This window comes from Notamacropus eugenii, chromosome 5 (assembly GCF_028372415.1).
Source record: "Notamacropus eugenii isolate mMacEug1 chromosome 5, mMacEug1.pri_v2, whole genome shotgun sequence".
NCBI lineage: Eukaryota > Metazoa > Chordata > Mammalia > Diprotodontia > Macropodidae > Notamacropus > Notamacropus eugenii.
In genome coordinates this window covers 298,209,149-298,235,577 of record NC_092876.1, presented here as the reverse complement: position 1 = coordinate 298,235,577, position 26,429 = coordinate 298,209,149, and the positions used below count along the sequence as shown (strand labels likewise).

The window sequence follows — 26,429 nt, the reverse complement described above, 5'->3', positions numbered from 1 at the left end:
TTGTCAAATAGTGAAGTCTTGCCCCAAAGGTTTAGATCTTTGGGTTTATCAAATACTAGATTACAATGTTCATTTATTGCTATCTTGTGCACCTAATCCATTCCACTAATCCACCACTCTATTTCTTAGCCAATACCAGATTGTTCTGATGATTATTGCTATAATACAGTTTCTTTTTATTAATTCCACTAACATTTTGACCCTTTGTTCTTCCAGATGAATTTTGTTATTTTTTCCAGCTCTGTAAAATATCTTTTTGGTAGTTTGAGTGGCATGATACTGAATAAGTAAATTAATTTAGATAGAATTGTCCTTTTCATTATAGTGGCTCAGCCTACCCAAGAACAATTTACATTTTTCCATTTGTTTAGATCTGACTTTGTGTGAAGAGTGTTTTGTAAGTGTGTTCATATAGTTCCTAGGCTTGTCTTGGCAGAGACAATAATATATTCTTTTTTATTTTAATGTTTAAAAATTAAATAATTTTATTTGTTTTCAGTTTCTACAATCACTTCCATGTATCTTAGCTTTTTCTTCCCCTCCCTCCTCCTCCCCCCTCTCCTCAGTCCCTCCTTAAGACAGTGTAGAGTCTTATATAGGTTCTACATACATTCCTATTAAATACATTTTCACCTTAGTCATGTTGCATAGAAGAATTAAAATGAATGGGAGAAACCATAAAACAAAACAAAACATAATACAAAAGAAAATGGTCTGCTTCATTCTGCAATCCAGTTCCATAGTTCTTTCTCTGGATGTGGAAGGCATTTTGCCTCAAGATTCCACAATGATATATTCTTAAGACAAAGCTAACAAGGTTAATGCAAACACTATTAAAGACCTTTTACTTCATAGCCCAAGTCCTCAGGCAATTTAATACCTTTGGTGTTATATCATATTAATCCATATCTTCTGTCAAGTCCCTATGGCAATAAGCTCAAGACTTTGTCTTATCTTTCCTTGTTGGGTGTAAGTGGGGAAAAAAAGAAAGGAAAGAGAACAGAAAAGACATAAGAAAGAGCTTTTTTCTTCTCAGATTTCCCTTTTTATTGTTCACCGTTTAAACCCTTTAGAAGATATTAAGAGGGCTGTATGTTTGCTTTGTGTAAAGAAATAGGAGTTCTAACTTCTTCATTGTACAGATGACAAACTTTGGCCCAAGAAAGCTAGATGATATGGTCTAAGGCCATATAGTTAGTTTAATGGTACAGTGTAAACACACATTTCAATTGAAAGAGTTCAGGGGTTTTGGAGATTGAAAAATTTCATTTAAAGTCAAAGATAAAAATCAAGTTAAGAAGGCAAACCACCAAAAGAAAATATTCTATGTAAGGAGGTACTGTTTCTATAAGCAGTATTACATTTCAGTTGGTAAATATATCAGTTGGAGGCCTTTTAAAAAAACACAAAATGCTGGTAATCAAATTGGAAAGCAGTCTATAGCTAGTTTAGGATAAACTCCTAGTGAGGAAGAAATTTTGGAATGCATCAGTTTCTTATCCCGGCAAAGATGATATTATGCTGGAAGACTGTTAAAAGATCAGACTATTCCAAGGAGAATTTAATTAATGCATAAGAAAGTAAATAACTAATAGCTATGGGATGAATAGCAGCTCAAGCCATTCCACGAAAAGCCTTAGCTAGAGATAGAAAAATTCTTCCTAATGGCAACTAACCACAAAGTGCTTCCCCTTCCTTGATTACAAATCAACTATTATGTAAAATTAATTAGAAAACAAATTTGTACCTTGCTTTTGTTTTCTCTAGCTGCAGTAACATGGTTAGCAGTTGATGTTTAGAGATGATCAATACTAAGAAAACAATTTTATGACCTGTGATCTAGCAACTCCCAGCACTCAGGTACGTAGGATCCAGCTTGAGCTGAAAGGGACCCCAGAGCCCCTTCCCATCCCCCTCATTGTACAGGTGAGAAAAATAAGCCCTAAGGAGATTAACTAGTAGGTAGTAATTATCAGTGACTATACTTAAGCCCAAGTGCTCTAACTGCAGGATTAGTGTTTTTTTCCATTGGATTAGATTACCTCAATATTCATAGTTGTTTTCACGCTTTTCTTTCCTTCTCAAATCTGGATGAAATCTATGTATAGCAAAATATTCAAAAGCATCACTTTTTGCGGAAGTAAAAACTAGAAACAAAGTGGGAATTATTATATTTTGGTGGGAAAGGTTAAACAAATTTTGGTATCTGAATATAATGGCATATTCACTATACATTGAACTACAAACAAAAAGATAAATACGAAGAATTCAGAGAAACTTGGGAAACCTTATATGAACTAATAACAAAGAAGAAAGAATTAGGCAGAATCAGAACAATCAAAAAAACTCCAACTATTCTTGCTATAATCGCATCTTGAAGACCCAGAAAAGGAAGTTCTTGTCACCAAAGTCCTTGAAAAATGATTCAACATCAGATACTGATAGGATTTTAACAGTGAAAGTGATGTTAAAGAAAAGGGGGTACTATTTTTTTTTTTTTACTGCTGCACCTTATGCACCATGGGACTTGCCCTGGAAAACTTCCATATGTGTTCCCCCACCCCCACTCACCAGTACAATGTGAGCTCCTGGAGAGCAGGGACAGTCTTATTTGTATCCCCAGCTCTCAGTACAATGCTTTGCACACAGTAAGTGCCCAATAAATACTTCAATTTATTCATTCAATAAGGTAAATGAAAACATGCACATATATTAAAACTGGCTAATTTTAATGACCAACCTCAGCCTCAGAAGACACTTTCCTTCAGTTGAGGGACTATGGATGTAGACTGTGGTATAAACTATCAGACATGGTTTTTGTGTCAGGTTTTCCTTACATGTTTTCTTTAGTTTAAGAAAGGATTCAGGGGGCGGAGCCAAGATGGCGGAGTAGAAAGACGCACATACACATAGCTCTGAACCCACAACCCATAGAATGGCTACAGGGAAGTAACTCACGGCGAATTCCGCACCCAGAGGCCACGGAACATTGGAGCGTGGGAGATTTCTGTTCCAGAGAGACCTGCAAACCTCTCGCGGGGGGGTCCTTCGCGCTGCGGACTGGGCGCCAGGACTGGGAGCTGAGTGCAGCCCTGCCGCGGCCGCGGCACCGAGAGGAAAAGATCCGAGCAGGCTTCACAGACAGGATCTCCAGCGGCCACGCGGGTCCCTCCACCCACAGAGGGATCTGCAAACCTCTCGCAAAAGGTCCGTCGCGCTGCAGACACAAAACCCAGCCCAGACCTGCTGCGGCCACAGCTGCGGCACCGAGAGAAACAGATCCGAGCAGGCTTCAGGGACGGGATCTCCAGCGGCCGCACAAGTCCCTCCACCCACAGGTGACAGGGGTGGGTGAGAGAGTCTCTTTGGCGGGTCGAGAGGGGAGTGGGGTGCCCCCATAATTCAGGCCCCCCCCGGGAGGTAGAAGCTGAGAGGCGGCTGCAGACAGGGGCTCCCCAAGCGGGCGGGAGCCTGAATCCATTGCGGAAGGTCTGTGCATAAACCCCCTGAGGGAACTGAGCCTGAGAGGTGGCCCTGCCCCGACCTCAGCACCAGAACATAATCTCATACTGAATAGCAGCCCTGCCCCCGCCAAAAGCCCTGAGGCTGGAAGCAGCATTTGAATCTCAGACCACAAACACGGGCTGGGAGGATCAGGAGGTGAGGTGGGTGTGAGGAAAATATTCAGAGGTCAAGTCACTGGCTGGGAAAATGCCCAGAAAAGGGAAAAGAAATAAGACTATAGAAGGTTACTTTCTTGGCGAACAGGCATTTCCTCCCTTCCTTTCTGATGAGGAAGAACAATGCTTACCATCAGGCAAAGACACAGAAATCAAGGCTTCTGTGTCCCAGCCCACCCAATGGGCTCAGGCCATGGAAGAGCTCAAAAAGAATTTTGAAAATCAAGTTAGAGAGGTGGAGGAAAAGCTGGGAAGAGAAATGAGAGACATGAAGTCAAAGCATGAACAGCAGATCAGCTCCCTGCTAAGGGAGACCCAAAAAAATGTTGAAGAAATTAACACCTTGAAAACTAGCCTAACTCAATTGGCAAAAGAGGTTCAAAAAGCCAATGAGGAGAAGAATGCTTTCAAAAGCAGAATTAGCCAGATGGAAAAGGAGATTCAAAAGCTCACTGAAGAAAATAGTTCTTTCAAAATTAGAATGGCACAGATGGAGGCTAATGACTTTACGCAAAACCAAGAAATCACAGAACAAAAAGAGAAGAATGGAAAAATGGAAGATAATGTGAAATATCTCATTGGAAAAACAACAGACCTGGAAAATAGATCCAGGAGAGACAATTTAAAAATTATGGGACTACCTGAAAGCCATGATCAAAGGAAGAGCCTAGACACCATCTTTCATGAAATTATCAAGGAAAACTGCCCTGAGATTCTAGAACCAGAGGGCAAAATAAATATTCAAGGAATCCACAGAACACCGCCTGAAAGAGATCCAAAAAGAGAAACTCCTAGGAACATTGTGGCCAAATTCCAGAGTTCCCAGGTCAAGGAGAAAATACTGCAGGCAGCTAGAAAGAAACAATTCAAGTATTGTGGAAATACAATCAGGATAACACAAGATCTAGCAGCCTCTACATTAAGGGATCGAAGGGCATGGAACAGTATATTCCAGAAGTCAAAGGAACTAGGACTAAAACCAAGAATCACCTACCCAGCAAAACTGACTATAATACTTCAGGGGAAAAAATGGTCTTTCAATGAAATAGAGGATTTTCAAGTATTCTTGATGAAAAGACCAGAGCTGAAAAGAAAATTTGACTTTCAAACACAAGAATGAAGAGAACCATGAAAAGGTGAACAGCAAAGTGAAGTCATAAGGGACTTACTAAAGCTGAACTGTTTACATTCCTACATGGAAAGACAATATTTGTAACTCTTGAAACATTTCAGTATCTGGGTACTGGGTGGGATTACACATGCACACACGCTCACATACATAGAGACAGAGTGCACAGAGTGAATTGAATAGGATGGGATCATATCTTTAAAACAAAATGAAATCAAGCAGTGAGAGAGAAATATATTGGGAAGAGAAAGGGAGAAATTGAATGGGGCAAATTATCTCTCATAAAAGAGGCAATCAAAAGACTCATTAGTGGAGGGATAAAGAGGGGAGGTGAGAGAAAAACATGAAGTCTACTCTCATCACATTCCACTAAAGAAAAGAATAAAGTGCACACTCATTTTGGTAGGAAAACCTATCTCACAATACAGGAAAGTGGGGGTTAAGGGGACAAGCAGGGTGGGGGGGATGATAGAAGGGAGGGCATGAGGAGGAGAGTGCAATTCGAGGTCGACACTCATGGGGAGGGATAGGATCAAAAGAGAATAGAAGTAATGGGGGACAGGATAGGATGGAGGGAAATATAGTTAGTCCTATACAACACAACTATTATGGAAGTCATTTGCAAAACTACACAGATATGGCCTATATTGAATTGCTTGCCTTCCAAAGGGAAGGGGTGGGGAGGGAGGGAGGAAGAGAAGTTGGAACTCAAAGTGTTAGGATCAACTGTCGAGTAATGTTCTTGCCACTAGGAAATAAGAAAAACAGGTAAAGGGGTATAGAAAGCTATCTGGCCCTACAGGACAAAAGAGAAGATGGAGACAAGGGCAGAGAGGGATGATAGAAGAGAGAGCAGATTGGTCATAGGGGCAATTAGAATGCTTGGTGTTTGGGGGGGGAGGGGACAAAAGGGGAGAAAATTTGTAACCCAAAATTTTGTGAAAATGAATGTTAAAAGTTAAATAAATAAATTTAATTAAAAAAAAAAAAAAAAAGAAAGGATTCAATGGAAGGGAATGCAGTTCAGAGGAAGTGACTTTGGCATAAAAATTAAAAGCAACAATAAATATTTTAAAAGTTTTTTTTTTTTAAAGTCTGGATGAGTAAGCTCAGTAGTTTGTACCAGATAAAGGAAATAAAATAAGTTATGGGGTCAAACCCCTGAAAATAGCTTCAGACAAGAAAAACTATGTTTTATAGCCGTACACTATATCCCCTGCTCCATGATATGTAATACATAATTTATATATCACTTGAAGGCATCCATGGTACTTCCCCAACAACCCTGTTAGTAGGTACTACTATAATAAACATTATTATTCCGATTTGGCAAATGATGAAACAGCAGCTCTGAGAGGCTGAATGACCTACCCGTAGCTAAAAATGGTCTAAGGGAAGATTTTTAAAATATGCTATCAGACAAGTCCAAGTTTAACATTCTACTCATTATAACATTGTACTTCCCCATTCCATATATGTGTACTACATAAAGGGAAAAAAATGAAAGCATTACTGATCCAGGAAAGCCATCACCTATACTAGGAAAGCAACTCAGTGCTTAACATATTACAGTTATCACATCACAAACCAAAAATTAGGACATATGGTCTGACAAATGATTTTTCCTTTGGCCTAGTCTAACGAAAAGTATACTTTCTCTTCCTGAAATCGAGTGTCCTAGAAAACCCTGGATTGTATAATTACCATAGGTAACGTACAATAAGCCATGCTATTAAAATATGCCCTAAGAATCATAAGCAGTATCAAAAATGGCATAACTGTGTGATCCTGTGCAAGTCATTTTTAACAGTTGTTTGCCTCAGTTTCCTCATCTGTAAAATGGGGATAAAAATCGTATGTACCTTGCATGGTTATTGTGAGGATCAAATGAGGTATTTGGTTTTTGTTTGTGTTTTTTTCTTGTTTTTTTTTTTCGTTTGTTTTTCAAATGAGATATTTGTAAAGCACTTAGCCCAGTGCCTGGCATATAATAAGCACTATACAAATGTTAACTATTATTGGAGGAAGAAAGATAGAGATAAATAAAGATAAATACTTCTTGAGTCTCCAGCTGTTGTGACCCTGAGCAAATCATTTAACTTCATTGTATCTCAGTTTATCCACTGTAAATGAAGATATGATGACTTCTAAAGTTCTTTCTAGCTCTAAATGTATGAACTTTATCTATGAAGAACAGAACTCTTCTTGTTATGGCACGTTTCCTATATTCCGACAGGTAGCTTTTCACAAACTGCAGCACACAACATATTTATAATTACAAAAAAACTGAATAAAAGCTTTCTTTATTCACTCAAGAAGGTAAAAAGGATGAATCGACAGTAGCACTACAGTTCATTTTAGCGTCCTGGATGCCTGAGGATGAAGCACGCCTCCCTTCTTTCAGTGGAGGGGGGGGAACCAAAGGAAGGTTGTGACATGTGCTGTCGTATGTCTGTCTGTCTCTTGGTTCTGCTGAAATGTTTTCTTTATGGTGGTAAGGAAGGAAGGATTCAATGGCGGCACTCCAGTTAGGGGAAAGGGTAAAAGTAAAAAACAATTTCGTTGCTTTTCATTTTTTTAAATGAGTGAGATGAAAACCCTCAGAACCCCGGTGGGCGCATTTTTTTACTAAATGAAAATGAAAGAAAATGTATTCTTCAGGATGTCCTCTAACAGGTCAAAACCATAAAAGAGAATTCCCTGAGAGATGGGACACTGGCGATCCCTCCACCCGCTCTCTCGTTACGGATCTCCAGCAAGGCAGAAGCGGGCTAAGTGGTTTTTCAAAGCGGCACCCAGCCCGGCGCCCACACAGCAGGGGGCTTCTCGTCTGCGGTCCCTGCGCTAGCTCCATCAGTCTTCCGACGGCGCCGTGCCGGTCCCTGCGTGCGGACCCTGCGGGTGGCAGGACGCGTGCCGGAGCCACTCGGACCCTGGGTGACCAGCAAGCTAGCTCGGCACTGCGGGGGAAGGGAAGGCGTTTGGGAACGCGGCTGTGCTTGCGGCGATCTCCGAGCTACTCTCCGGAACACCCCAATCTTCCTCCTCCGTCGCCGCAGACCGTAGTCTCGGCAAAGCCAGAAGGGCAGTGACCCAAAGGCGCTCAGGTCACTGAGGGGTGCAACGGGCGGCAGCGGGTCATAGCGCCGAGGGCAAAAGCAAGAGAGCGGGAAACTAGAGAGAGGCGGAGAGGCTGGGAGCCAGTGGGACAAGAGCCGGAACGCCTGGATGGGCATCTCGGAGGGGGGGGGGGGGTTCTCCCTGGGGGGCACTTCCGGGGGCCATCAGGCGAGGAGGTTTGGATGGCTCGCGATCTACTCTGTCGGGGGACTATCCACATTGATGACATCACAGATCCCCCCGCCCCAATCAGACGGCGAAGTCCCGGTGGGTGGTCCCCGTCACCGCACAGGGAGCTCCCTTTCTCGAGGGCCTTCGGGGTGATCAGGCTCCCCCTCTTAGCCGCAGCGCCATGCCCCTGGTCTAGGCAGATGGAGGTTGTGAGGCCCAGCGAGGGCAGAGCGCGGTGAGGGAGGCCTCCCAGAAGACAGGGAGGGGACCCCAGCGGGTGGGCAACCTGGCAGGGGCCGCCCGCTTCTGACAATGAAGGAGGCTGCCTTCCCTCTTTTCCGCTTCATCCTACTTCCGCTTCAGGGCCGGGATGCTTTTATAGCGACACAAATCTGAGCTGATGAAATCACAATTAGTTACCCCCGACTCCCTTCAACATGGGCGGAGCCCTTCTCCAGACTACAATTCCCGTGATCCCTTAGGGGAAGTGGGGAACGAGTCGGCGCGTGCGAGCGGTTAGTCATCCTTTCCAGTTCCCTACCTCCGCCCCCTCGGTCCCCGTCTCGGCGGGCACGCGCACGCCTTACATGTCTACGTGTTACGCCATACGCACTGAGGCCTCTCACTCTCCCCAAGCCCCCGACGGGTTCTAGTGACTGGGACGAGAGCCGGAGACGGCAGAGTCGTGCCCGTGACACGCCGTGCGCGCGCCCTGGGAGACGGCTGAAGGGAGTGTGTTGGTGTGTGTATGCGTGTAGGGGGGAGGTGTGTGTGTGTGTGTGTGTGTGTGTGTTTGTGTGTCAGGGGGCGGCAGCCCAGGCCTGGCGGCTGCGGGGAAACCGGGCGGGCGACGCGGGGGCGATAGTGGCGGCTGCCGGGCTTCTGTCCATCTGATCGTGCGTCCGTCCGTCCGTCCGGGCCCGAGCGGGGCGATGCTGTGGTTCCAGGGCGCGATCCCGGCCGCCATCGCGGCGGCCAAGCAGAGCGGAGCGGTCTTCGTGGTCTTCGTGGCAGGTGAAGGGGGCGTCCCAGGCCGCGGCATCCTTCCCCCTCGACCTCGCCGTCCCCCGTCCCCCCACACTCGCGGGCCCAGGGCCGCGGAGGCCCCCGCCTGCCCCCTCTGCCCTTCTGCCTTTCATCCTCCTCGGTTAACTGCCCCGCCCCCCAGAGCCTCTCCGGGTGTCTCCCCCACTCCCCTTGGGAGAGACTGAGGCGGCCTTCTTCCCTCCCCATCCCCCAGGTGTCCCCACTCTTCTCCCCTCCCCCTAGTGTCTCCTCTGCCTGCCCGAATCCACCGGAGCCGGCTCTCCCCCGCCTCGCAGCCCTTGGGCCTTCTCCGGCCCGCTGTCACAGCGCCTTCCCCAGAAAGAAACGGGGGTGTGGGGGGATGTCTCTCCCCTCCCCCTCCTCCGTCCCCTGTCACTCCCAAGCTAGAGCTCCCCAGACCCGACAGTTATGGGCGTCCCCGAGGACTTCCGAGCGCTTTCGGAAGTTTGGGACGGAGGCGGGGACGCGCGGGGAGCCCGGGATTCCGTTCCTAACTAGTGGTCGAAGGTCCGGAAGAAAGCTGTGTCATTGGTAAACAACCGGGGGAGCCACCTGATGATCCGTCTTGGCTGCCCAAGGCTCGGGAGCCCCCGGGTAGCACGATCGTTAGCAGGCGAGGCTTAAAGAATATCCTTTCTGCTTGTTTAACGTCGTGCGGAGCTGTAAGGCTCCTCTCCCTTGTTTTAGACCTCTCAGCCGTTTGTCCCAGATGTAGATGCGGCTTAACATCCAACTCTTTAAAGCTGTGCCCCCAGACTGCATTTCTCCGGGTGGTTTTGCTCCGCATTCTCACGTTGTATGGCTGTCATCCAGGGTTCTAGTGTATCTTACACTCCTCTCTGTTTTTTCCAGATTTGAGTTATGTGGGTCAGATTAGGGTATCTGTGTCTGCTGTGAGACTGAGATTATTACTTTTGTTTAATAGCATTGCGTATACTCTCCATTTTCCCATTTGTAATAGTAATTAAAATGGAAAGATGCCATTTCTCTTTCGGACAGTATACTACAGCATCCAAATTACCTTTATAGCAATGAAGACCAAGGTGGGAAAATAGGAAAAAACATTCAAGTCTGATTTGCCTGGGGAGATGAAGTTTTCTATTTTTAAAAATTTCGTTCCAAAGCTCTGGCAAGGGGAAGATCATTTTAACTAATCTTGAATCATTTCAGTTGCCCTTCAATACCATATATTTGGAAGTTATATAGTGCCTACCATTCTGGGTATACATAAATTAAAATAACTGTCCTATTGTAAAAAATGTCAGAAAAGAGGAAGTCATAAGGCACATGATTATTTTCACTGAAATGATACTTCACACTCTTATAGTACTCTCTTTAAAGATTTCAAAGCATTTTCACATACATTAATTTGATCTTTACAGTAACCTATTGTAAGTAGGCAATTCCGGTGTTACTAATCCTTGTTTTACAGATGAGCAAACTGAGTCAGAGGTTAAATAATAAGCATATAGTAAGTGGTAGAGCTGGAACTTTAACCCTGGTCTTCTGACTCCTAGTACAATGTCAGTTTGATAGTATAATTAAAAATTGAGATGCTTCTAATGATATAAAATCCAGTAGTCTTTTGTTCACTTTTTACAAATAAAATTACCTTTGGAGGTTAAACTTCTCAGCTTCAGTCTTAACCTAGAAATTGTTTTTATAGCAGTTTTGCAAAATATACCCCTTTATTCCATAAAAGCATCACAACTTTATGGAACAAGTATAGACTCCTCAGATAGTCACTTAAATTTACAAAAATTAAGAAATCCAGCATTCTGGAGTGTCAGGGTACTCATTATTCACAACAAGCAAATGGCAAATATCTTTTACAAGAAAATGCCCTCAGAGGTTATGTTAGATTTAATTATATAAATACTTAGGAATCCAGTCAAATGTTAATGAGATGTATTTATAATAGGACAAAATATTAAGTCTTTTGCTTTGGGGTTTTCTGTATTCCTTTTCAAATTAACTTTATACTAATAAACACATATTGCATTCATTTAGCATAATAATGAATGTTTTGTTGGAAGGTTTTTTACATAGATTATTGGTAGTTTGACAGAGGGCCTATCTCTTTGACCTGTTTCAAAAAACTATTGGCCTTCCTACAGTTACAGCAAATTTGCCCTTGCGCTTAGTCTGGGCTTTTCAAAGTAAGATTTATAGCTCCTCTGCAAATATGTAGGCAGTGGAAGTAGGAAGTTATGCCACCAACAGCCCTCTAACTATGTCTGTGACTTTGAAAATTCCAGTTAGGGTTCAGAGCTTACCTCAATTTCAGGCTGTGATAGCAATATATATGTTGCAGTGGGAACAGTACTCAGACTGTTGGAAAACTGGAAAGACATTTCCACAACCTGAAGGAATCTTGATCTTAGAGGTGGCTTCTGATTTATGTAACCTTTTATCTATAAAGTTTTTATAGACAACTCATGCTTTTGACAAACGTTGAAGAAATCAGAGAATTGTTATTGTTACGAGACTAAGAGTTTCAACAAACTGTTAGAGACTTCCCTCGTATTTTAGATATAGCAAAGAAAATATGTGAAACTGCAAAAGAACTTTTTGTATTATACTTAAGAAAATGAATAATTCCAGTGGAAGTAGCCTAGGAAGACTCTGGAGTCACCATGTCTGCTTTTCTGTTTACCAGCATGATGATTTTAGGCAAATCGTTCTTATCTGTAAAAGGAGGAAAAAAACACACTTGAACACTTTTCTACCTTGTTGAGATTTTGAGTGAACAAATGTACAATTTTGTTGAAGATTGTTGAGGTCCTTTGAAGAAAGATGTTATATGAATTCAACATATTAAAATCTTACTTCTTGAAAGCATATAGTATACAGTGTCTGGGAACTTTTTGTTCCTGTCATACTTTTTCCTTTATATTTGAACATGTTTCAGGAAAATAACCCTATACTCAAAAATATCCAAACTCCAGTTTTAAAATACTTTTCAGATATATACATTTTCCCTTAATATTTTATGAAGATTTCATTTTTCAAATTTGTATGAAAAGGTAGTCATGGCAATTATACTTTTAAGGAAATGTCTTTTTTTTCCCATTCTTTATCCCCAGAAAAAAAATTCACATGAATAGATTAGAATTTTTTATTAGTAGGTCTTTACATTTTTTTAAAAAATGTTTTACAGGTGATGATGAACAGTCTACACAGATGGCTGAAAGTTGGGAGGATGAAAAGGTTACAGAAGCTTCCTCAGACAGTTTCGTGGCAATTAAAATTGATACCAAAAGGTTTGCTCACATCCTAATAATACTTTTTTCATTTCCAACTTTTCTAGTCATAGTTATTGCAGGCTGTGTTTCTGCATTGTCATAGTACACTCTGGACTATAAAAATATGGATTTGGCAGATATTAGAATGTTTGAACAGGCTAGGAAAGTATGTCCAGTTACCTTTTCTAGATTCATTGGTACATTTGACTGAAACTGTTTAAAATTTTAATGGTCTGCCAAAGAATAAAACTAATTTATCCAGTATTCTAACCAATAGCTTGCCTTTAGTGCTTTTACATATATTTATAGTACAGTGATAACTGGTCTTCATGATAAAAGCTCTAAGCCTCTGTAAGATTCTAAAGGGTCTTCCAAATCATAAAAGAAAGATTGTTATGTGCTGTGTGTATTGATTCCTCAGTTAAGAAATACTCTGGGAGCATAAGTGTTTGATAGAATTGTTGTGTAAGTTTTCAGTTGTGCTAGCACTAGGCCAGGGTCACTAGGAATTGAGAAGAGGATTTATACAGGCCTCTTCAGTTGGGCCAAGGCCCAAGTAAGAGGAGGAACCATAGATATTTTCAGGGCTCACATAGCTCAGCCATCTAACTGTGAGCATGGAAGTTAATGTCTGCTTTGTAGGCATATTCATTTTCTGTGGGTATGTGCAGAGAGACCCTCTTGAAAGGCTATTCCGTGGAGATTTGTTGTCTAGGTGATCTGTCTTCTAGATCACATCCATTTGCTCGCTCTATTATTTCTATTGCAGCTTATGAAGGTAATACAATATATGTTACAGCATTAAAATGTGTCTTTGAGCCACATCCTCTTTGTTAATAGAAATGTTTTGCATAATCATTCTTTCTCATATTTTAGCTCTTTAAAAATGGGTCATTTTATATATACATGGGATCTATAATAGCCTCTTAACCAGATAATCCATTCCATGACCTTGTTAGTTAATATAATTCTACTTCATAGAAATTTGAATGATTGATTATTTCTTAAATTTTGCAGCTTTTCAGTGACATCCAATTATTATGTTGTATTTAAGTATTGAAATAAAGTTAAGAAAGAAGAACTGAAGTAGATTATTATATAGGATACTTGACATTTTAATTAGATAACCAGCTTCAAGATATCTAAGTCCTTTAGATCTACTTCTAAGCTAAAACTCAGTTTAGTCTCATGCTTTTGAAATATGTTTCTAGTTATTTTTGACAGCTTAATTTTAGAGACTAACATTAATAGTATCATAGGATTTAGAGACGGTCAGGACCTCAGAGGCTGTCTAGTCTATCTCATTTTATAGGTCAGGAAACTAAGCCATCAAGAAGTTAGGAGAGTTGTCAGATCATATAGAGAGTAAATAATAGAACCAAGATTTTCTGACTTTAAATTCGTTGCCCTCTCCCTTAAACCATATGACTTCTCCCCATGATGATTTTGAGGCATTGATAATAATACCATCTGGAAATGCGAATTGGGCTGTTGTGCAAACCTAGTTATTGGGATAGGGAGAAATTGTACTTCGGAATGAAGTTAATGTTCCAGGTGACTTTCCATTTCCTTTTAATATAACTATTCTTTATATTTATCCCTAAAAACTGGTTCCATTGATATTCACAGCTTCTGTAGGATTGACTGGTGGGAGTGTAAAATGTTAGGTATTTTCTGCTTCCCAAATAAAAAAGTGGAAATAAAGTGATGTCAAATGGCAGCAATTGTGGGACCTATCAAGTAAAAGCTTTGAAAATGAAACAAAACTGTATAGTTCTTGGGAAAGAATTAATTTGTTTTTTGAATCAGTCACCTTAATCAGCTAAAACTTGTTGTTTTGAGGAGAGAGATGTGTTTGATGCAATTCAGCACTATCACATAACAGACCAGTTGGTGCTCTGTGATTGCATTCATCTGAAAAGAATACTAATAAGTCACTCCCAAATTAAATGTAGTAATATTGGTAGGTTTTTTTTCTTAATTGATTGTTGTATCTTGGAGAAATAGATGTGGTTAGGATAATACATAAACTCTCAATCTGGAAGGGACCTTAGAAAGTATCTGGTCCAACTTTTTTGTGTTGCAGATAGGAAATAGTGGCCTAGAAGTTCAGTTTTTGCTTAAAGGCATACAGGTCATTGGCCTAGAAATTTTTTACTTAAAGGCACCTAAGTCATAAACACAACCAAGTTTCAACCCAAGTCCTCTGATTCAAACCCATTGTTTTTTCCACTAATAAGTCTTCATTTAAAAAAACTAGTACTTGGAAAACATTTGTTAACAATCTGTTGACTATATATTTGGTTTTGTTTTACAGTGAAGCATGTCTACAGTTCTCACAAATCTGTATCCTTTGAATGGAGAAAAATTAAGAATAACTTAACTTTAATGAGCTGAATAATTTTTTAAAAATCACACCTCTTTTTTTTTCCTTTAAGAAATCATGTATTTTTCTTTATGGTGATATATATAATATTTAAGATAATAACTATGTAGCATGTGAAATCATGAAAGCTATAGTTTCATTGGGTGACCTAGTTTGTGGGTGTCGGAAAATCCAAACAAAGGTAACTAGTTGTAGTTTTTAGAAGATGCTTCCAAGATGGATATACGGGGAAGGGAATGAAGGGGTCACTTGTCAAGAGAAGAGAATCGGAATTAAATCATACATCTTTAGTACAAGATTATAGTTTAACTTTCTTAGGATATTTTATAAAAGGATAGACTTATTAGTTAGCCCCACCCCCTTGTGTTTATAACTAAAGAGACCAGAGTGATTTGCCCAAGGTCTCACTAGTCTAGTAGTAAGTGGCAGTTAAAGAGAAACTGCCCTTATCCGTTTTGGCATCCTGTCAGTGTTTTATAAACATAACCAATTTGTTTTGCAACATGAATTTGTTAGCCTTTATTTTGTGGCACAGATCCTGTAGTATGTGTCCCATCCAGTTTCTTTATAGGAGACAGTGGAATTCCCTTGGAAGTAATTGCAGGAAGTGTTACAGCAGAGGAGCTTGTTAACAGAATTCACAAAGTCAGACAGGTAAGAGGCAGCAGAATTATACTTTCCATAAAAATAAGAAAATGCTGTAGCAGGGGTTCTTCTTTACTCAGTACAGAAAGGCTTTTGAAGCGTCAAACTGTGGACAGGGCCAACCAGTGACATTGAACTTTTAAGATAGGTAATCTCAAAGCAACAGATAAGCCTTGTTGTTTTATTTTTGCAAACTGTTCATGTGAAGTAACCTTTAAAAATACTGATGTCTGTATGCAGCAGGTGTGGTTGTTGTGTCACCCCATTCTCCGTTTTTTCCCCTGCTTCTCCTTTCCCCGTGGTTCCAGTACCGCATGCTCTGTCTTTACTTCCTTCCTGTAAAAAGTCAGGTTTGTTCTTTAATCTTCCTGCTTTCTGTTTATGAAGAGAAACTGAGCAAGCGGGTGCTACATTTTATGCCATCGTTTTCTTTAATTTTAAGATTGATTTAAATGAAACCCAGTGTTGCGTTTAAAGGGTCTTTTTTCTATGCTGCAGGAAACAGAGCAAAATTATCTGATATGGTTATGTCATAATTTATAATTAGAGTTTTATTTGTTTAAGCTAGTTTAAATGTGTTTTAGGAGGTCTTGGCACATGCCTTTATCCTACATAATAAAAATCATCTGGGCTCATATTTCAGGCTTATCTATTAATACAGGCTGAGAGCATTATGTGTTGATTAAATTCTCATTTGTTTTTTCCCAGATGCACACACTAAAAAATGAAGCATCAGTTGAAATTGGGAGCCAATCAGCTAATCTAGTCTCTAACCCTTGTTCTTCTTTTGAACATAACAACACTTCAGAAAATTCTCAAGTCAGAAATGTAGAACTTTGTGAAACACCGTCCACATCTCCTGATACACAATCAAGCATTTCTATAGGTAATTTTAATGTTACTGCTGTTGGATATGCCCATCCGGTTCAGACAATAATATTGTATAATGAGTAGTGTCTTTCAAAAAAACAGCTCTACCATAATTACCTGAATGGCTGAAAATAGCTACAGGATAAGAAGTCTTAATCCAGATAGTCAAAATTCACTCACTTAAAAAGTTGTATGTTATACCATAATTCAGAAAATTCCGTCGCTACGTTTTTATTTTTTATTTTTCCTCCACTATGTGAACTGTGAAATGACTGATCGTATGGGAGATAAGAGGTACAAGTTCAAAAGAAAATATCAAAAGGTATGAAGAGAAGTTAGTACATGTTAAAATACTTGGTGGTTCTGAATAGAGGCAATTATGCTTTCATCACTGAATATATTTTTTAAAAAGTAGTGTAGTGGAACTTGCCTTTTGTATTAAAATGGCATGTGTATAACTAAACAAATTTGGAAGTTAGAATTATAGAACATAATGGGTGTAAGTGACCTTTATCATTTAGTCCTACTTATAATCCCTTCTCCAGTATAACTGACTGTTGTCTAGCATCTGCCTGAACATTTCTAGTAATAGCATTGGTAAGGCATTTTGTTCCTCATCTTTGAATATATCTTCTCTCTCAGGGAGGGAACCCCAACCCTCCTCAGTATTAGTTAGGTTTTGTATATCTTCTGTTTCACCCCTCCTCCTGCTACCCTTCCCACTCCTACCCTCAGCATTAGATTGTAAGGTTCCAGTAGCGTATCTGTTTTTTTCTATCTTCATTAATGTTTAGTTCCTTGTACAGAGTATGTTATTAGTAATATTAATATCCAATTGATTTTGGATAGTTTTAATTGTTAGAAAAGTCTTCTTAAGTTGAAATTTGATTCCTTCTAACTTCCTGCTTTCTCCCAGGATAAGATAGAACCCAAGTTCATTAATAACACCCTAGGTCTAAGACACTGTGCTCTTTTTAAAAAAAGAATTTTATTTGATGCTTTTTGTTTTTATTTCACCTACATTTCCTATATTCATCCTTCACTATATATCCTTCCCCACCCCAAAGAGCCATCCCCTAAAACAAAAAGAGAAAAAAACAAACTTGGTAAAGTCAACCAACGTGACAAATCAAATTGGACATTGCATCTAGTGTTGTATACTTATGACTCACTTCTTGAAAGAAGGGAAGAAGGCGCCTTTTCATTACTCTTCTTTGGGGCCAGGCTTGGTCATTATAATTTCACAGTGTTTCATTTTGATTATTTTGTTTCCCTTTCCGTTTACATTGTTGTAGTCATTAGGTACATTGTTTTAGTGGTTTTGCTTACTTCACAGTTCATAATCTTCCCAGTTTTCTCTGTATTCATTGTAGTCATTGTTTCTTATGATGCAGTGATATTCCATTACATTCATGTACCATTATTTGTTTAGCCATTCCCTAACTGACTAAATACCTAAAAGAACTTTAGCTTTTTTGGATGCCATGTCACACTGCTAACCTTATTAAGCTCACTGTCCGTTGAGGTCACACAGACCTTTTGTAGACAAGCTACAATCTAGCCATGCCCCCTTTGTCTTTTCCTTGTGAGCTTGATTTTTTTGTTTTGTCATCCAACATGTTAACTACTCCTTTTGCCTTTTCATCATACAAATTTTATAAGTGTACCATTTATGCTTTTATACAATTCACTGCTAAAAATGCTAAGCAGAATCTAGCACAGATCCCTGGAACATTCAACTGGGATCTCTTTCCAAGTTGACTTTGAACTGGTAATGACTACCCTTTGGGTCTAGTAATTCAACCATGTTAAAATCTACCTAACTGCCTTGTCACCTGACTCACATCTTTCCATACATAAGTAGCTATGATATGAAAACAGAGGGTATTGATTTAAAACAAAAGAATAGGTCACATGAGACTAACATTATTTATATTTTTTACAGTGTTACTAGACTGGATGAAACATTTGCCCTTTAATCCTGTGACTCTTTTCCGTAATCTTTGGAATATCAACATTGAGGTCTTAGCAGTCTTATTTACCAATTTTTTCTGGACCCTGCGATGTTTTTCTTCTGGACTTGGTTACTTGAACGCAAGGACAGCTAAATGATCTCTTACTGTCTGCCTCTCACCATCTTCATTTCCAACTGTCTTTTAGCCTTTTTTGTTCTTTTTTTTTCCCCATTTGAAATCATTTTTTTAAATAAGGAAAAAGACAACATAGTTCTGCCTTTTCTCCATGGTTAGTTATAATCCCTAGCACCAGCCCTGTACCTTCTTTGAGTTTTCTTTCTTTACCAATATACATCTTAAAAACACTTTTGTTTTCAGTAGCTTTCCTCACCTTCCTCAGCTTATTCCATGTTTTAGGGTTCCTTATATTATTCTTTTTTTATCCTGAAATTATTCTTTTTTTAATTCATTTTATTTATTTTTAATGTTCTACAATCACTACTATAAAACTTAGATGTTTTTCCCCCCACCACCCCCCTCCCTCCCCAAGACGGCGTACAGTTCTATATAGGATCTACATATACATTCCTATTGAATATATTTTCACTATAGTCATGCTGTGTAGAAGAATTAAAATAAATGGAAGAAGTCATACAACAAACCAAAACATAATACATACACACACACAAAAAAATGATCTGCCACATTCTGCAATTGAATTTCATAGTTCTTTCTCTGGATGTGGAAGGCACCTTGCCTTAAAAGACCATTGGGAATTTTTTTTTTTTTTATGTCCTTGCATTGCTATGAAGATCCATGTTTACCAGAAAAAACTCTCGCACACTGTGGTCGTTGCTGTGCACAAAGTTCTCCTGGTTCTGCTTCTTTCGCTCAACATCAGATCATATAAGTCTCTAAAATTGTTCTTAAAGGACCATGTCAGTATTTTTTATATTCATATTCTATTACATGCTTTGTTTCTGTCTTTTAAAGATAGAAGTTGGTCATTGAGTTTCCTGTGTGATCTTATTGGTCTCTTTAAACTGCTCTTCTTTCTCACTGTAGTTACTTCAGCTTCATTTTTTGAGAGTTTCTCCATCCTCCTGAAGTGACTTCCATACACAAATTTTAGTCTGTCCTACCTATACTTTGTCCAGCACCTTAGAAGTCTGTTCTCCAAAAATCAGGGGTTAACGTCAGTTTGTCTAGCTTTCATCTTGGTTGTCACAAAATAAAAGATGAAATGGTCATTTCTCCCTAAGGTACCTATCATTTCTGCTTCAGCAACAATGACTAGAATAGCATTTCCCTTCATTGGTTCCTCAGCCTACTGAAAGAACAAGTTGTCATTTGGGCAAGCCAAAAAGTTATTAGTTGCTCTGCTTTTGGTAGAAGGAAATCTCTAGAAAATATCTGGGTAATCAGTATCTCTTATCATCATTATATCATACCTCTGTGAGAATTTTGTGATCTGTTTCCCAATTCTCTCATTTGTTTTCTTGTTCTGTCTAGGGGGTCTATAGTTTTGTTTTTGTTTTGTTTTTTTTTTTTTGAGGCAGTTGGGGTTAAGTGCCCAGGGTCGCACAGTTAGTAAATGTCATGTGTCTGAGGCCAGATTTGAACTTAGGTCCTCCTGACTTCAGGGACAGTGCTCTATCCACTGCTGCCCTTCTACAGTATATTCTGATGAAATTATCACATCTGCCTCATTGATCTTCACCATGCTTACTCCATCTGGTTCCCAGATTTGTCAAACTTGAATATATCTTAATACATAAGCCCATTAGACCCTCTCTTTCCCTCCTTTACGTGTCCTGTTTCTTTTGAATAAAATATTCCTTGTCACCGCCACAGTTTATAATGAGTCCCAGTGAAAAAGTCTTAGTGAAATATCTGAAATTGAATTTGCCTCCTCAGATTAGAACCTTTCTTTTTTGCTTGTTAACTATACTTTATTGATTTCTATATAGACATCTGAAGCTAGAGGAACTGTTTCTAGTTCCTTTCCTGGAATTTATTTTCTTACAAGTTTGGAGCATCCCTATTCCAATTTTTTTCCTATGTTATGCTCTGTATAGCTCATCTGGTCAATATAAATAGACAATTTTCTCAGTTCCTCATCATTTTCAGTTTAACAGTCCTTTGATTACATTTGTAAGTTGTAAAAAATACATGTTTACCAGCTTTTCTTGAATGTACTCCATTCAAAATACCGTCATTCCTATATTTAAAGCTGTAGTCTAGAAATCCAAGTCTTAATTTCAAACCACATCTTCTTAACCAGCTGTGCACCTCCCACATCTAACTTTTTCTTCTGAAATAGTGTTGTCAGATCAGCTATAGCCCTGAAAACACCACTTATGCCAAAGTTCTTCAGTTTTTTCCCTAACACTTTAAAATCCTTAAAAATGTGTTCAGATTCCATGGGAAACAATCACTTATACCCACATGAATCACCAAAAGTATTAGTGAATGAGTGAGAAAGCATTTATTAAGCATTTACTATGTACCAGTCACTATGCTAAGTGCAGGAAACACAAATACAAAAAGACAGTTTGCACCTTCAAGGGCAGATGACAGCATGGTATACGTCAGTGACTGGGTGGGATAAAAAGGTGAGAGCATGGTCTGGGGTCCAGAGACAGTTGGATATGGTGGGCTAGGTAGGCTTGCATTCACTCTCTCACTAATCATGACAAGATGGTCTCAGGGTAGGAGTTCCAAAGATGAGAGGCTTAATTTCCCCAAGGACTAGAGGAATCCCTTTTTCTAAGTTTTGAAAGGGTCTCTGTCATAGCCTAGATACATTGAGACTGCAGCCACTGCAACTTAGTTCCTCATGGAATGTTTACTGGATGATACCTCACCTGACGGCACCTTGGATTCCCATTCAATATTTATTGAATGCCTCTTATGTGCAAGGCACTGGACAGGGAACTGGGGATACAAAAACAAAAATAAGAAATAATGGTTACCTTTAAGGAGCTTATATTCCACAGTGGAATACAACATGTAAATGGATGTATTAGTTAGAAGATAATTGAGAAGGCAGAAAGCACTAACAGCTAGAGAAATAAAAAAAAGGCTTCCTATAAGAGTTAACACCTTACCTGAGTTTTTAAGGAAGCTAGTAATTATCAGACATGAAGAATATATATATTTTCAGACTTGAGGAATCCTGCAAAGGACTGGAGACCAGTGAAATGATGAGTTTGGAGAGCAGCAAATAGAACAGTTTGGGTAAAGTAAATAAAAGCGAGAGTAATGTGAAATCAGTCTGGAAAGGATGGTTGTCATCAGTCTGTGGAAGCTTGAGTGCCAGGATAAGAAATTTGTAGCCATTGGGATCCCCTGAAGATTTTTGAGCAGAAAAATGATAAGCTCAGATTGATGTTTCAAGATTATTGTTTTGGAAGCTTTGTATATGATTGATTGGAGAAGGGAAAGACTTTAAACAGTGGGACCAACTAATAAGAGTTTATTGCAGTATATTAGGCAGGCAGTGATATGGGCCTAATCTAGGGTAGCAGTCAGAAGAGTAGAGAGAAGGGAATGCAGATGGGTGATCCTCTCCTCTATTGCTGAGCGCCACATGACCACCTTCCATTTCTCTCCTGTCATGTTGTTTTGTATTTTTTTCTCTTTTTACAATGATACTTTTATTTCCCTTTTTTTAGGGGGGGGGGGCATAATGGGAGAGGAGATTTCATTTTCTCTGATGAGTGAGATAATAAAAAGCATTTTTCTCTTGGAGGGGATACTGGCCTTCACTCTGATCATAGAACTATGTGGCTGTGGCAGACAGGCAAACATTGAGCACTTTATGAAGGTCTCTGTAAGTTCTTGCTCTTTTATTTTTCTGGGAGCAAGTCATTTGCTATTTGTTATTTCTTCCTAGTAGCTCTTTTCACCAGTTGCTGTGGTACATGTCTGCGTAGGTCTTCTGCACTGGAGTTGTGCACCTTCTTCTCAGTGTCGTCTTACTTTGTTAGCAGTTTTCTTTCTCCTCTCACCCCTGCCCAAGTGAAGTAATTTCCTTCTGCTTAATCTAGAGTCTTTCTCAAGTTCTCAAGAATATACACTCATCTCTGACCCTCACAATTCACAAATTCTCCACATCTCCTTTATAAAATTATTTTTCCCCTCCACCTGGCCTTTCCCTTGATTTGGCAGTGCAGTATGGCATTTGAACAATTTTATGAGCTAGGTTGACATTGATGAATGTTTTTTGATTATAGGCCATAGTTTCACAGATTCTTAAGAGTTGGAGAAGAGACTAGCATGAATACCAAAAACATGAATTCCCTAACAGATTTTGGTTAAGTCATTTTCAATATCTGTGAGCTTAATTTTCCTTTTCTTGAAAAGAAAGAGTTTGTTTCTTCTACTCTGAATTTTATGAAGCTTTAACTCTCAACAAATATTTGTCCAGCCTCTTCGTGAACATTTTCAGTAATTCTTTAACTCTTAAGAATTGACCTAGGGCAGCTAGATGGCGCACCAGCCCTTTGGGCATAGTTCAAAATTGCTCTCTAGAATGGCTGGATCAGTTCACAACTCCACCAGCAATCTGTTAATGTGCCAATTTTCCCACAACGTTTATCATTTTCCTGTTTGGTCATGTTACCCAGTCTGATTAGTGTGATATGGTACTTCAGAGTTGTTTTGATTTGCATTTCTCTAACGAATAGTAATTTAAGAGCTTTTTTCATATGGCTATAGATAGCTCTAATTTATTTTTCTTCTTCTGAAAACTGCCTGTTCATATCCTTTGACCATTTATCCATTGGAGAAATGACTTGTATTATTATAAATTTGACTCAGTTCTCTATATATTTTAGAAATGAGGTCTTTGTCAGAGACACTAGTTATAGAAATTCTTTCCCAGCTTTCTACTTCCCTTCTAATCTTAGTTGCATTTGCTTTGTTCATGTAAAAACTTTTCAATTTAATGTAATCAAAATTATTCATTTTGCATTTCATAACGTTCTCTGTCTCTTGTTTGGTCATAAACTCTTCCCTTTCCATAAATTTGACAGGTAAGCTATTCTTTGCTCTCTTAGTTTTCTTATAGTATCAATCTTTACATCCAAATTGTATACCCATTTTGACTTTATCTTTGTATGTGGTATAAGATGTTGGCCTGTGCCTAGTTTCTGCCATAATATTTTCCACTTTTCCCAGCAGTTTTACTTAAATAGGGAGTTCTTATCGCAGAAGCTAGAGTCTTTGGGTTTATCAGAAATATCAGACTACTATAGTTATTGACTACTATATCTTATGTATCTAACCTATTCCACTGATCCACCACTCTATTTCTTAGCCAGTACCAAGTAGTTTTGATGATTGCTGCTTTGTAATACAATTTAAGATCTGGTACAGTTAGGCCACCTTCCCTTGAATTTCTTTTCATTAATTCTCTTGATATTCTAGACCTTTTGTTCTTCCAGGCAAATTTTATTATTTTTTCTAGCTCTATAAAATAAATTTTTGGTAGTTTGATTTGTATGGCACTAAATAAGTAAGTTAATTTAGGTAGAATTGTCAATTTTATTATATTAGCTCTGCCTCTCCATGAGCAGCTGATATTTTTCCAGTTACTTGTGTGAAAAGTGTTTTGTAATTGTGTTCATAAAGAAACTCAAAATTTTATAAAAAATGAATGTTTAAAATTGTCTTTACATGTAATTGGGAAAAAAGAAATGCTATTTAAAAGAAATTTTGCTAGAAAAATTTTTTTTTAATTCTACTCTAGAATTTTTGTTAGAGGTTATCAAATGTACTTAGTTTCCTCAAATATTTTCTCTCTTTTTAAAAACTGGGATAGCATTTTCCCCCTTATAATGTTCTGATACCTCTACTATTCCCCTTGATTTCTTAAAGATTATCAGTAGTACTTCCTACATCTGCAAGTTTTTTCAGTCTATTCCATGTGATTTCTCTGGACCTGAATAATTTGAATTTTAAAGAAGTGATTAGTTGATCTATCACTGTTGCCTTCCTAATACTCTTGGCCTAAAATTCCATTTTTATGATGATTGTTTCGCTTCACTTCTTTCACTTTGAAGATCATTCTCCTTCATAGAGTTTATTGAAGTGAATAGAAATTGTGTAGTTCCTCGTTCTCTGACATCTGTTAATATTATACCAAGCAGTAGGTCCATTTCCTTTTTTATTCATATTTTTATCCCAGGCTTTACAAACTCTTTTAATGTAGTTAGAGTTTTTATAAACTTTAGCATATTCAGGGTTTTAGCTTTTTTGATATTGTACTTCAAAAACTCTTAGAGTGTTAGCTAAAGTGTCTAAAAATGCTATATTTCAGATTCCATAGATAGAACCGAAATGATTTATTTGAGTTTAAGGTATAGTGAAGATAACAATCATGAAAAAATTGAAGATGGTGAGTAGAGAACAGTTAACGGAAATGAAATTGTGTGGGTGAAGCATAAAAATTGAAAAACAATCTTAAAGCATAAGAGAAAAAAATATATAAGGGCCATACCTAAGTAAAAGGGTCATCTTCATTATGCATTGATTTAAAAGTATGTAACAAATTTTTTTCAATGACAAGTATTGTCCTTTTAGGTTAATATAGTAGTTGAGAGTAATAAAATGTTCTGGACATTACCAGTTATAGCCATATGTTCATAGCTTATTTACAAGATGTTTATGAAATGTGGAAACTGTCCAGGAGACTTCTACTAAGGTAAAGGTGAAAGACAAGATATGGGAAAATAACATTGCATAACCTGACAGGATTGTGATGCAAAAATATTTGAAAGCATTTAAAGTGAATGCTTAGGGATAGGCCAAGTTCTCAATTTGTGAGTCCAGAACTTGGGCTTGCCCCAATGTGTATTGTCCTTTCCAGATTCTACCAGATGGTCTTTTTTTCAGTCTACTAGAGTCTTTTTTTTAAAATTAATTTGTTTTTATTTTTCTACAGTCACTTCCATAAGTCTTAGATTTTCTCCCCTCCCTCTCTTCTCCCTCCCTGAAATGGCATGCAATCTTATATGAGTTCTACACATACATTCTTATTAAACACATTTTCATGTTAGTCATGTTGCATAGGAGGATTAAAATGAATGGGAAAAACCATGAGAAAAAAAACAAACTAAAACATAACACACGAGAAAATATTTTGTTTAATTCTACATTCTGATTCTGTAGTTGTTTCTCTGAATGTGGATGGCATTTTGCCTCAAGAGTCCTTTGGGAGTGTTTTAGGACCTTGCATTGCTGTGAAGGGCTAGGTCTACCAGAAACAGTCCTCGCACACTGTGGCTGATACTGTGTATAATGTTCTCCTGGTTGTGCTCCTTTCTTTTTTCTTTTATTTTTTTTTATTTTTTTTTTTATTTTTTTTATTTTTATTTTTTAATGTTTAACAATCACTGCCATACAATTGCGATTTTATCCCCCCCCACCTACCCCCCACTACCCCCCTCCCTCCCCACGACTGCATACAATTCTGTATAGATTCTACATATACTTTCCTATTGAGTATATTTTCACTATAGTCATGCTATGTAGTCAGACTAAGATAAATGAAAGAAATCGTATAACAAATCAGAACATGATACACAAACATATACACATAAACAAACATGGTCTGCTACATTATGTGAGTGACTTCCATATTTCTCTCTCTGAGTGTGGAAGGCATTTTGCCTTGAGATCCACCATTGGGATTTTTTTTTTTTGTAAGAAGTTCTTGTGTTATTACAAAAATCTAAGTCTACCAGAAAAAACTCTCACACACTGTGGTCGTTGCTGTGCATAAAGTTCTCCTGGTTCTGCTCCTTTCACTCAGCATCAGTTCATATAAGTCCTTCCAAGCCTCTCTGGAGTCTTCCTATTCATCATTTCTTATAGCACAATAGTATTCCATTACATTCATACACCACAACTTGTTCAGCCATTCCCCAATTGATGGACACTCCCTTGATTTCCAGTTCTTGACCACCACAAAGAGAGCTACTATAAATATTTTTGTACATGTGGGACCCTATACCATTTTTATGATCTTTTAGGATACAGTCCTAGAAGTGATATTGCTGGGTCAAAGGGTATGCACATTTTTGTAGCCCTTTGGGCATAGTTCCAAATTGCTCTCCAGAGTGGTTGTATCAGCTCACAGCTTCAGCAACAATGAATTAGTGTTCCAGCTCTCCT

General features: G+C 38.8%; 1 protein-coding gene across 8 annotated transcripts in view; it reads left to right on the top strand.

The window, feature by feature from the left end:
* The first annotated feature begins 7,574 nt into the window (after positions 1-7,574).
* The window catches only part of UBXN4 (UBX domain protein 4), a 40,462-nt gene continuing 21,607 nt past the window's right edge, over positions 7,575-26,429 (top strand). For 2 of the 8 annotated variants that reach the window (XM_072613245.1, XM_072613243.1), the window contains exons 1-5: positions 7,575-8,196; positions 12,308-12,410; positions 14,710-14,738; positions 15,314-15,432; positions 16,132-16,309. In XM_072613245.1, the coding sequence (XP_072469346.1) occupies positions 8,112-8,196; positions 12,308-12,410; positions 14,710-14,738; positions 15,314-15,432; positions 16,132-16,309 (514 nt within the window). In that variant the 5' untranslated portion in view covers positions 7,575-8,111. The other 6 variants (XM_072613248.1, XM_072613247.1, XM_072613246.1 and 3 more) reach the window with 4 other exon arrangements.